At 34.4% G+C, this 13,854-nt stretch overlaps 1 protein-coding gene across 1 annotated transcript; it reads left to right on the forward strand.

Annotated features, from left to right (window-relative positions):
- Window positions 1–1,538: 1,538 nt before the first annotated feature.
- LOC110451570 (fibroblast growth factor receptor substrate 3-like) lies at window positions 1,539–12,741 on the forward strand. The gene is made up of 2 exons (XM_021499670.1): window positions 1,539–1,639; window positions 2,833–12,741. Exon 2 carries the CDS (start codon window positions 2,873–2,875, stop codon window positions 4,148–4,150), a length of 1,278 nt encoding a protein of 425 aa, XP_021355345.1. The 5' UTR covers window positions 1,539–1,639; window positions 2,833–2,872; the 3' UTR covers window positions 4,151–12,741.
- The last annotated feature ends 1,113 nt before the right edge of the window (window positions 12,742–13,854 follow it).

Consider the following 13,854-nt stretch of genomic DNA (forward strand, 5'->3'; position numbering starts at 1 on the left):
CGGCCTATGCCTACCTCTTTTAATCTCGAATTACTAAGCTCCCTTGATTGATTAATTGAAGGCCATGTGCTGATGAAAGAGACTCTTGCCAATTGAATATGAGGGAAACTTAATTATAGAATGAAATAAACATGTATATAGTACGTACACTTCAAGGTCAATCAAATCGAAACCATGTGTGACGGATTAAATATCGCTGGTGACATATTAGTTTGGTATGGTTTTGTTCGTTACTGCTGTACGTTCGATTAACAGCTATGGTTTTGTGGTGGAGGAAAACCGGAGTGCCCGGAGAAAAGCCATCGACCTGCGAACAGTACAATACTGAATAGGGACCTGAGAATTTGTTACAGACATATTTGTACCTAAGCTGATTAAAGTAATATGACAGGGATTTAGATCAATGTCTGTCAAAAGGACACCTCAAATGATTTTTCGGAAAAAATGAAACCCCAAATGATATGGTGTATCATCATTTAAGGTGTCATTTTCAAATAATATATTTTCAAATACCTTAAAATAAAAAGCATTTTCATATGAAATTACCTTATTTCGGACTGGTGTAAATTGTAAACATCCCTTTTTTAATATTAATCATCCTCTATAAGTTTAAAGACGATGAAACTGCAACATTTAAGACCCCAGGATTTTTCCATAGAAATTCTCGCCGACGAATGACTAAAGTCTCATTATTCGGGTACCATGGGAATTTCATTAGACTATTTCATATACTAACTTGCGGAAATTATATGTTAATTAAACTCCTTGCTTTCTCCACTACGTCCCTTTTCGTAAAGATCTTAATTCTTGCTTTACCGCTTAAAAAAATAAAAAATAAATAGGCGACATTGAATCTGTGGATTCGTCGAAACATACATTTGGAGAAAGATAATAACCTGCAGGTAGAAACATTGTATAATGATTTAAAAAAACGGTAAATTAAACAGTAAAGTATTGATCCTAGGTATGCAGTTTAAATATTGATATTGTTTACATGTATTGAAAAGAATATGTGAGTTTGTTGTTGATTGATGCACTGGCTTGTACCTAGTTGTGATGATTCGGAAATGTGAAACAAATATTACTGCAGAGATTGCTACGGCAGGTAGACAGCCTAACCAATTAATTATTACATTTCTTTGATGCAGGCGGCTATGACGTATAGTATGTACCGTTATGCCTATATTTTTCATTTTGAAGCAGACATCATACATATCGCTGTGAGCCTACCCAGAGACATGTATGATGCTTTAAATATGTCTCTGACCTACCCGATATATGCAGTGTTACAACGATTTTGAATTGTAAATAGACACATGTTTTATTATTTTAGTCACCTTTTGTACCCCTGGTATTATTTACTACTGGCAGAGAGAGAGACGTAACTGCCTGACTATGACTCAACTGTTTTACTTTAGAACGCATTAAACAGAACGGGCCTAAAGGGCCGACCACCTGTTGGATCAATTCCCCATAGGGAACCCCACGATAAGACATCTTATCAGCGCCCTCTACTGGGAGGCAGATTAAAGGTCGAGGTCATCGATATGGCGGAAGTGGGACAGGACAACTTTAAAATTCTATCCTCGTTCAAATTACGACATAGAATTACTGACTAGGACACGGTTAGATGAAGCTGGTAAGTAGGGATGTGTTTACACACTGTCTCTGGGGTTTGTGAGGGAAATTCAAATTAATCAGTCGTAATTTGTCAATGTTTTGTCGCCTCGTTTTCTTGCCAAATGATTCCATGCTCGTAAGAAAGTGTCGGTAGTTATGATATATTTCAAGACAATAGACACGTTTATTCGACACGACAATCACGAATAACGTGTCAAATGGGAATATCACTGGTATAAATTCAAACTTATCATTTGTTAGAACTGTTGTTTCGTTCGTAAACATATCTGACGTTGAAATAACAGAAATAACGACGGCCAAATTACGAAGGTATCAGGTTGTTATATTTAATTATTCCCTAATTATCAGATTATACAAATGGAGTATGACGTTTTGTCAGTCTCATAATCACTTAATTACGCATATTAACACACCTACTAGTGTTTGTGGGCATTTTTAATACGATACTACTGATACACCGTCAAACTTCTATGGTATTATCTGATTATACTATTTTGTATATCACAGACTCCTATCGTTTTTATTATTATTTTTAAAAAATGGCATGTGGTGACATTTTTATACTGTGCGAATATTCTAGGTATAAAATGTAGATTACTTATCTTTATAATACATATTTTCACTTGTCTACATATATACACTAGCCTTTTCCTCGAACAAGTTCATAAAAAATATAATTAAATAAGGGAGCCTGGAAACTGAACTTATTGGCGGACCCAGGCACACCAGCGAGAAAATTTTCAACTCAAGGCAAATGACAATGATTTTCAGTTCCTGAGAATATGCCAAAAGTCCACGTCATAGTAATGTTGTAGGCATCTACTACCAAAAGTGGTTGACAATATCTACCCAGTTGTCAAACATTTTTCCTTAAAGAGAAATAAACATCTTTCCATTCATGTATGGGAAGTATGTAGAAATGCTCCGGTATACAATATATCATTAATTGAAGTGCTGACATCAAATCTGGTGCACAAATATTTCAGCCACCCTATGGAGGACATTCTGACTACCTCAGTCCCATAAAAAAAATGATAAAAGTTATATCGGACTAATGTTAACATGAACAGATAAGTAAGGTCCCGACATAGTTAAATAAGTATATGGAATACTGTGCAGACCTTATTATACATATCTATAATATTAATGTATGTTGATAAATTACACTTCATTCAAATATTTTATTTGTAGGTAATCACTTGTCAGAGTTGTTGGTTTAACCGATACCAATATGGGATGTATGTATTCCAGTGCAGATAGATCTGACAGAAATTCTAGAACATTCCGTGTCTACAACGTGGATGAAAATGGGGATGAGTTGAATTCTGGAAAGATTGAAGTCACAGATGTAGATTTAATTCTACATCAAAAAGGAAAAGACCCCATTCATTGGCCATTGCGTTGTCTTAGACGATATGGATGTGACCAAGAGTTATTTTCCTTTGAAAGTGGTCGACGTTGCCCCACTGGTCCTGGTATTTATGCATTCAAATGCCGCAGGGCTGAGTCCCTGTTTGCTGCTGTACAAGAGTGCATACAGAGAGCAGGACAGCAAGATGAACTTGGGGCAAATCAGGCATTTGACCATAACATCCACAGCAGTCGACCATCCTCCGTAATAGAAATGCAGCAAGTGAATGGATTTGTCGTACAGCCAGGTAGTTTACAAACAAATGCTCTGACAAGAGACATCAACTACATAAATGTTGACACATCAGTTGATGCTGACCACCAGTATGTGAACGTCAACACCAGTGGAGCTAATGGCACTAGACAGCGTAGTTTACCTAATGGTGGAATGGACAGTGTGAATGCAGAGTCAGTACTGATTGATTTCTTACACAATCCTAAGCTTCCGCAAGGTAGTGATTACAATAGAAATTCGGCAGGTTTACAGTATATCAGACTAGATTTGCCAGAAAGTGCAGAAGATGAGTGCGAAGAGACTGGTGTGCTTGCTAGTCAAAATGGTGTCAACCGCCCGAGAATGCAATCAGAGCCAGATGTGGACGGGGGTGATGATCATGGTTTGCCAAACATGGAGTTAGATGAGACAATAAATGGTGATGTGTTTGATGATCCTCCATTTGAGACTGGGAATCAGCCCGACTACATGAATGTGGGTGCAGATGGAATTAGAATGAACAATGGAAATCCAGTGCAGTTGCGTCATCCCAAAACTGCAGATCACAACTATTTGAATATTTCACATCCAATTCCCGCATCAAACAGTGGCAGTGTGCCGTCTTGTGCCCCACCCCTACAGGGACCTGGACGTCTCAACTACATAGAAGTGGCGAACCTTACAAACGGCACAGGTACGACCACACCCACCTCTCCTGTGTCCTACAACTCTTACCCTGTAGAATCACCCAGCAAAAGGACGGACAGTTACACTGTGATTGACTTTGCCAAAACTCAGGCTCTGTCCAACTCGTCCCGTGTGATGAGTGATGCTGCAGGGGAGGGAATTCGTAAGACCCGCCATAACAGCACAATCACCAGCTAGTGGATCCAGCTTGTCCTCTGTGTTAAATATATAGTATTATTTATGGATGTGTGTCTATATATATATTGATATAGTGTACATGTGTCAGTGAAACTGTTACATATAGTACTACTGTTTGTATACAGATTCAGTCAAATTGTGATTCATTTGTATCCATGTTGTACTAATAAGTATTACTGATATTGATCACAATTACAAGCATTGGCATGTACAGAAGATTTTTTTTGGATTTGTATAAATTATTTGATGTCAAGAGAAAGCTGAGGAATTTTGTAAACTGTAGCACTAATGTACATCTAGCAGTGACTGGGTGGGATAATATGCTGATAATAGTCTGATATACATGTATGTAATGTGCAATGTCTGTGAACAAATCCCCCCCCCCCCAAAAAAAACCCACCAACCTCTAGTACAATTTATTGACCTACTGATAAATGAAGCAGTGAACTAACTGTTAGTCTTTGTATTCTGACTCTTGATCTACTGTTAAGTGTGAAGGGTTTTTAAGGTCTCTATAGGGTTTTTAAGGTCTCTATAATAACAGATGACTTCTTTTATTTTTATTTATTTTTATTTTTAACAATGATGTCGACTAACTACACATGTCCGATAGTAGTGTGCAATGGAACATGTTCTTAGTCCGAATATTCAACACGTTCATTTTGATGAAAAAAACAGTGTTGACTGCCAGTATAGATTATATATAAATGTTAAGTACAGTTACCGTAATAGATAATGCAAGAATCATTGCTATTTAATTGATTTGTTTTAGCTTGGAATCATTGTTTAACAATCACTTGACCCTTTCATCCCTATGTAAATTTAGTAGACTCTACCACTCATTGATCTGGATAATGGTAATGTCCATTATGGTCTTCAGTGGTGAAAGGGTAAAGGTCTCTCTATTATCATGTGACCATCACTGTAATTAAGACTTGAAGTCCCAAATAAACAAATTTACTATTTTAACATTTAAAAAAAAAAAAAAATTACACTCAGTTGCGAGTCAAACAATTTATGTTTTCACCAATACATGTACTTGAAAATTAACGCAGTAGTCTGGCTGCGAAGTCCCCCACCCCTACTTTATGACTTGCGGTTACAGTCATATTGTAAACAGCCAAACTTACAGAACATATTTGGTATTTTAGAATAGTTGTTGTAATGTGTACATGTACATTCCCACTTTATAGGAGCTAATACAACTTTCAACTGACCTTGTAAATAATTTGACATTTGAAATGGGGTAAACAGAAATATTTTGACATTTTCAAATAAGATGTTATTGTAATTTTTCTCCATTGCTGGACTTGTTGATCATCATAAAGTAAATTTGTATGTGATATATGACACAGACTAATATTGAACCACACTCTCAAATTTTATCAGCATACTGTACTAATTTAATCTTTGTGGTATTTGGGAAGCTCAGGAGAGTCTGTGTAGAAAACAAGAATTTGTCACTTTGATTTATTTTATTATAAACATCCACCAAAGAGTACACGTATTACAGTGTTGTTTAGATGTGTGTTAGCCTTATACATGTCTGTACATCCTGTAAATAACAATAAATAGTCAGCTCTTTTAACGACATACAAAGCAGAAAGGATGAAAAATTTGATAGGCATGGCATATACCATTTACCTACTCCTATAACAGAAGAGGCTGCTGGTCGGCCTTTTTTCTATCGGATATGATTTTGCCGTTACATGATGCCTGTCAAAAGTATCTCACCTTGTAAACCTCTAACACTGTTGGAGTAACCATTTACCTAATTTAGTCCATATCTGCCATCTTTAATTTCAAAGAAGCAGACCCTAACAACCCTTTACCCCAATCATGCTACAGGCCAATTATGTTTATGCTTTATGGAACTCAAAGAGAAGTTTGTTCACCAGATCAAACTACTAGGAGTCTGATAGTGACATGTATATCAATAATTTAAAATGATCTGGGTCATTGAACTTCTGAGCTGACGACCTTGAAATTTCACATGTTTTTATGTTGCTTACTTTGATCCTAATCCACGCAAGGGATGAAATAATATTGTTTAATGTAACTGCAATGAAGAACATATAACATTCTCCCTGTACATTGTATCGTACAACCCATATACTTAATACCATTTTTCGGTTAAGATGACATCAGAGGTTGGAGTTGATCATGTAATTGATTGAGTCATACAAAATGTAAATCATGTGCAGGAACGTGTAATGATTATACATGTATGTATTACTGCAGTAAGTTATGACATATTTGAAATAGTTGTAAGATACTCTAATAAATGTCATTAACATAAATACATTATATACATGTATAGCAGACTAAAGTGTCTAATAACACAAACACATACATTCTGTATGCCGTATTTGCTGTAATAAGTGCCCAGGGCACTTCAAAATTTGCTTAAAGGGGAGCACTTATTAAGGTAATAACAGGTGATTTATGACGAATTTCATCCATTGATATCACATTACAAACAAACCAGTGTGGCAGAAGATCTGGAAATCAAATATTTCATCCACTTCACAGAAAGTCCAGCCATGATCACCAGTCAAAATCTCTGCTTTAAAGTATCGATACTATTAATCATTGATTGGGCCTGGTCAAGACTTGGAGGGAAGATCTAGAGGGGTCTGTAATTGTGTTTCCTCCTGAAAAAAAGGGAGGGCCACTTATAAGGGAAGGGGCGCTAATTTTGGCAAATATGGTCAAGATTAATAAACTGTAAATGAACTTCATACACCTATATATATATATTGTGTGTGTATTATAGTAGATTATTAGATAGTCTATTAGCATAGATATATGCCTAGATAATTACATTGTATAGTAGATGCACATCAGTTCATCCAATTCATACTAATTAATTTGTACATGTATCCTGTTATATTTTCATATGTACACAAACAAGTTAATTTGCCCATGGCGCTAAACATATAAAGCATTATCTTTGTACGTGTATATATATGTGTGCTATATAATAAGCATTACTTTTTTTCTTTTTTTGTAAAAGAAGGTCAGTAAATATATGTTGGTACATACCTATAGTGGAATTTTGAGTTCCCTTCCTGTCATATTTGTGTGTATAACAACGTTAACAATAATAATGACAAAAAAACATGAGAAAAAATATGAAAATTAAAGCTAACAGTAGTAATTAGTGATGTATAATGGTACAATGTTGGTATCATCCATGGTTGATGCTCGGAAAAGTGAAATCCTTACACTGCTTCATTTGGTGCATTATAAATTCAGTCTTGTTTTTTTTAAGTTCCTGAATTTTCATCAGCTTCTCTGATCCTGTTTCATATCCTTTTTCTAATCTCTCATTCAAGTGAGCTTAATTTTTACAGTGATGTTGATCTCTCATTTGCAATTACCTGGGAAAAAAAAATTTCAGCAGGGTGGATCAAAAATGTAATACCGTGGAAAAAAGTGATGTCTGTTGCAGGTATTTTTTTTCCTTAACTTCATGAGTATACTTTTACAACAAATATACATGCCCAACAAAATGTTTTTTAGCGATATTATTCATATATGGGTTTTTTACCTGTATCCGAAATAATCTAAACCACACATTCTTATTTTGTCAAAAACACAAAGTTTGAGTCTGAAAAAATTGTTATGAATGAAATAAGAAATTCAACAGCAGAAAAAAAATTGAAATCAATATACAATAAAACCCCTTCAGAATATATTTTTGACTGGGGGGGAGGGGTGTTTTGGATTATTATTTTAATAAGAAAATCCAAAATGTTTATGTAAAGAGGCAATATCTTGCTAATTACAGAAAATCTGTAGTTAGACTAGTAATTATCTCTTAATGTAGACAAAATACATTGTACATTAAAATGTAAATGATATACAAATACATTATGATAGTATGTTTACATTAACCTGAGCAAGTTTGATATTGTTGTCTTAATATCAATGAAACATGCAGAACTGTTATGTGTTACACATTTTAAAATTGCTCATCATTATTTTAAAGGTGCCTCCAAATGTAGGCCAGCTAGCTATAGTCATTTACTATCAGGGACGGGATCTCACGTTTATAGGAATAAGTGGACACATTTCATCAGAGAACGTCTACATCTTGTTTTGGACGAAGACAAAATACACAGACTGTTTTGAAATAGATATACCCAATAGTTTGTTTGTTAAGAAAGTGGATGAATTTTCAAACATTAAGATTTTAAACAATTTTGGCACAACAAGATGGAAAGTACATACTAATCCAATCACAGAAACTGTTTGAATCATAAAGTTAATTTACAAACTTTATGATGTATCCATAATTGACCAAAGATGTTTGGAAGGGAGGTAATCTTGATTGTCTCCCTTCTGGATTGATAATGAGGAATACACTTGAATCAACATATGTGCATTAACTTACGTTAAGGGCCCACAATGTGAAAGGAAATGTTAAGTAACACTGTTTCTGTAAAGATTAGATCAGTGATATTGTACATGGACGGTAAAACATGTTTATAACAAACAAATGCTCAACTTTCACAAAACAATTTATAGGTTGTTTTTTTGCTGAACTCCAATTTTGATTTTAAAAATGTGATAGCATTGCTTAAATTAAAAGTTAAAAAATACATTAATCTAAGCAACACTGATATGAAATGGCTCTCGTACAAGCTTGACATTTGTTCTTACATGTAGTAAACCTGTTTTACTGTGTTTACTGTATGCACTATGTGAAATGTCTTAATACTATGCAGTGTCAATGCAACATGTAACGTGATTAGACATTGGAATATTTGATATAAATATTAACTGCTTTGTAATTACCCTGCTTGGATATGTATTTTTGGAAAGAACTATATATAGATATATCATAGGTTTATAATGAAATATTAAAATCATGTTTACCTTATAAGATTAATATTCTGCAAATGTCCCACTAAACTGAATAGAGCATCTGTAAAATTTTACAAACAGTTTTTTTTAATTATAAGTTTCATAATGGGTTGGGGTTTTTTGGGTTTTTTTTCTTTAATTTTGCTTATTGCATATTTTGCTAAGAAGTTTAAAAGAAAATGGCAGTTGAATTTTGAAAAACAATGTGATAAAACATCTTTTATGCTTTAAGTCAATGTTCATAATATATTGACTCAGTAACTATTACCTGCTCTAACAAAGCATAAGAGAGTCTGAATGAGCCAAAAACTATAATTTACCTGGATAATCAAAGTTACTTAACTCATACATAATGTTAACTTTGTTTATTTGTTATGAAAGAAGTTCCAGCTTATATTAATCACATTTGTTTTGGCCAGGAATGAAGGGAACAGTGAGTTTTAATGTCGAGGGAATTCAGAATACCTGGAGAAAACCCACATGGTCAGTCAGGTGACCCAATACTTTTCACATCTGATAGGGGAATCAAACCCCAGTCATCTTGGTGACAAGTGAGTGTGTTATTCACAGCACCACCTTACCACACAAACTAAACTCGAACTCTCGAATATAACTGAATAATTTACCCGGTTCTGACTGTTATAAGTTACGCAATTCATATACCAGTATACGCTCACTACTATCAGTAAATAGATACTGTATTCATAACAGTATACACTTGTCACATAACGATAGGGAAGGTACTCGTGGATTCCAGTTATTGTCTAGACAATTATTATTGATTACTGCATATATATTAATTTTAACTGAACTATATATGATGTCTTTAAAGTTCATTTCAGTAAATGTAAAGATACAGTATTCATAAAAACAATTACAATATATATAGAACTACATGTATGTTCATTGTATTTCAAGGCATCAAATCCAACAACTACCACCACCAGTATTTTGACATATATTTCATTTCAGAATATTTTATTGCATACATGTAGGTCTTACGTACAATAAGAATTGGGCACTAGGCAAAGCCTATAAAACGGCCCTCCTTATTTGAGAGAAGTTATTTGTAATATATTCACTGACATACCGTAAACATGTTTGTTTTATTGGTTATCACAGTTTTGATTTTTTTTATTATAAGATAACTGCAAAATAAAAATCCAATCATTTCTCCACTTTAAACAGTAATGAGTGTTCCATGTTATCATGTAAGAAGTGAGTCCTAGCTAATGCAGAACACAAGTTTTCGTGAGCTTTCTATTTGTTGTGAGAAGTAGGCACACCAGTACACTGATGAGGTGTGTCACTGAAGAATTATTGCTGATGTGCAGAAATGCCAGTGTTTTAGGCGAACCTCAAAAAAAGGGATGTTTTCAGTTTCCTTACTTAATTTTTTTCAGTGAGATAGTAGGTAGGGTGGGTTTTTTCAGAAAACTCACATTTTCAAGTTTCGTTGATATTTTAGTAGGAAAAAAAAAAATGTTTCCAAACCAAAGATTTAAAACAAAATGTGTGAGTAGGTGCCATTTTTAGTGAGTTGGTCAGGAAGCTGCAAACAAGCAATTTTTAAAGGATGGCCTTAGTATGTTTACATTATTGCCCTAGGATATGGTGCATCTATTATCCCTTTCACCACTGTGGACCACAATAGACTCATCCAGATAAGTGGATGGTAGAGTCTTCTAAAGTTACTTAGGGGTGAAAGGGTTATTATATATTTAGCAATAAACATCTTTAATGATATATTGGAATTTCATATAAACTGGAATCCATATATATAAATCTGCTCCCTTCACAACCAACCTACTCCGCCCTATTTTGTGATGATGGCTGTTCCGTGGTGTTGTGATTTAGACAGTGAGTTGTGATAGGCTTACATAAGCTGCTTTAACGTTATGCCCTATTTGGCACCTACAAGGTTGTACATTTTCATTTTTTTTTTATTGTCATTTTTAAGTTCAATGTTTAATTAATAATTGTTTTAATTTTATATAGATATATTAAATGTGTATTTGGTTTCTTTTGTCTGGCTTCTCCAGTACTTCTGTATCATTATTTGTATGTATTCATGTATCCATATATGTTTTTTAAGTTTTTAACTGCTGCTGCATTGGATTAATAATAATACAGGTTATAAAAGCGACTTCCCCCAGTCAGCTTAATACTGTCTGATGTTCATGGTGGCCTAGGTATGTTTGATTGATTGATCAAGCTTGCTTGGTTGACACGAACAAAATTCCTAAAACTTCAAAATGCTTCCTGTTTAACTGTGATATCAAAATGAAAAGACAGAATGCCACTGTGACCTCATAAAGACATGACCTGATTAAACTTACATGAGAGTCTGTTGAATCGTAAAGGGTGTGTGGGGTCTTCTTCTATAGTACACAAAGGCTCCATCAACACTAATGATTGTGCCTTCAGGAACCTGTGCACAGAGGCACGAAAAAAGGGATTATTTACAGTGATTAAATCAGTTTTATTTTGTTTGTAACATTTTAATAAGTTACTTACAATACATTGTACATGTAGTCAGATGTTCAGCATTAATTTACAGGCTATTGTAACAGCACATGGAGGCTTTATTATCAGAAAATCAGTATAATTATTTAAAATATTTTTCATATTCAAAAATTAATCTACGGCAAAACTACTCAAAGTGTATTAATTTTAGCGTTATTCCAATGTTACCAGTTTTCGACAGTTTAGCTAATTCATGTCCATAGCTAAAATTAGACCATGTAGCACCAGCTACACAAACTGTAAAAAAGATTTTCCTGACTTTACCCTGTATGTGTTAAAGTCTATTGCTTAAACAATATTTGCGCTAGCCCTAACCACTTGGTTCTGCTAACATTAGAGTGCGCTAATAGAAGTACGCTTACAGTTTTATCATTACCTGACTTGGAAACTAAAATGACAAACACTTTTCTTAAATCACATTAAGTTAAATAGATGATTCAATGTATTTGGAATAATCTTTTATTTAACCAGATCGTAATTCCCTTTATGTACAGTACGCGGTGGTGAATCTGAAGTATTATACAAGAAAAGGTTTTCTTAACATTAATTATTGCCATCACTGGTCCTAGTGGTCTCCCTTGTTTTGTGTTAGAACTCCCTTGTTTTGTGTTAGAACTCTGTAGCTTGTATATGACATGTACATTAAGTATTATTGTGTTCATGGACTTACATTATGTACATCAAAATACTCATTTAGCATTTAAGTTTATAAACTCAATATACTAGTCTCGAGGTACTTGTACATGTATATGAAATTATTTCAAAGAAGAGTTATCCAACACTTTTTAAAAAGGCAATATATTTTTTTTTAATCTCAAAGGATGTTATACAGCTGTGGGAACTGTAGCTCTAGGTCTGATCGATTTTTTTTTTGATTTTTTTTGATTTTTTAATTTTACATTATCAGAGATTAGCTGTATGGTCAAATAATGTAATAAAAAATGGAAATAAAATAAAATCAATCAGACCTGGAGCTATGGTTTCCGCAGCTAAAGATGTTAAATATTGAAATGTTTTAAAGCCGGTAAAGTATTTTGAAATATTCATCTAGAGTTTTAAAGCAAGGACATAGGGTATGATATAAAACATCTAACATTGCTGTATACATTGTTCATGATCAGCTGTGTCTATATTGTCTAATACTCTTACAGTAAGTGTATCATAGTACTGATCAATAAACCATCTCACATTAAGAACATGCTTGATTTTAATTTTTCACTGTTTACATAGAGATGTAGGTTCATTTTACCCTGAAACACAAACAGATCAAGGGCCGCAGTGGCCAAATGGTTAAGGCGTTTGACATTCTTCTACCACTAGCCCTCGATACCTAAGTTGTGCAGTCACCACTTAGGTAATGTTTTTATTCCGGAAGCTCCGGCTTTCCTCCACCACCAAAATTTGGCACGTCCTTAGATAACCAGCTGCCGTTAATAGGACGTAAAACACAAACAAACCGTTGGAAAATAGTTCACTGGAAAATAGTTCACTTTCAATTTTAACTGAAGTTAATGTGCTGTAACTAGTGTATATCATACTCTATCGACATAGCAATGTGTAGTAATGAAGCTCTGTCGGTGAATACGTCCATTCAAACAGGGCTTTCTGTTGAATTAATTAATTTAGAAGTAAAACAAGATTTTTCAACATATAAAATAAACATACTTTTTTTCAAACCTGCGAGTCAAAGCTACAACTTGAGTCAAAATTATATTCTTTAAGTGCTAGAGTTTGGATGTTCCAGGTTCAATCTGTGTCCAGTACTTTTCAGTTTTTGTGTCCTGTTACAAAATGACCAACCCAGTCAAGTTCCCACGAGGATCAGCCTCTATATACAACTTTCAGCGAAGTTATAGAGGCTGATCTGAACTTAAAAAGCAATGGATTAGATTTTTAGCCATCAGATGATGGTGGGCTATTCAAATCACCCTGCGTCTGTGGTCAGTTGTCCTTCCGATGTCCGTCGTCTGTTGTCCGTCCGTAAACAATTCTTGTTATCGGTATTTCTTAAGAAGGACCAGAGGGATCTTTCTCAAATTTTATATGTAGGTTTCCTTTGGTCCTTAGCTGTGCAGAGCAACTTTTGAGACTGATCGGTTAAAAAACATGGTCGAAAGTCAGCCATCTTGGATTTTGGTAGTAAAAGTTTGTTATCGCTATTTCTAGGGGAGTACCAGAGGGATCTTTCTCAAATTTTATATGTAGGATCCCCTTGTTCCCTTGTTGTGCAGCAGTGCTTGAAATGGAAAGTCTTGCACGTGCGACCAAAAGTTGTCAAAAGTGAGGTAATCACTGGCCCAACAAAA

This window comes from Mizuhopecten yessoensis, unplaced genomic scaffold, assembly GCF_002113885.1.
Source record: "Mizuhopecten yessoensis strain PY_sf001 unplaced genomic scaffold, ASM211388v2 scaffold6135_1, whole genome shotgun sequence".
Taxonomy (NCBI): Eukaryota; Metazoa; Mollusca; class Bivalvia; order Pectinida; family Pectinidae; genus Mizuhopecten; species Mizuhopecten yessoensis.

Bases quoted from the DNA above. Each gene is read 5' to 3' on its own strand.
- LOC110451570 (XM_021499670.1), top strand. From the start codon at position 2,873: ATGGGATGTATGTATTCCAGTGCAGATAGATCTGACAGAAATTCTAGA.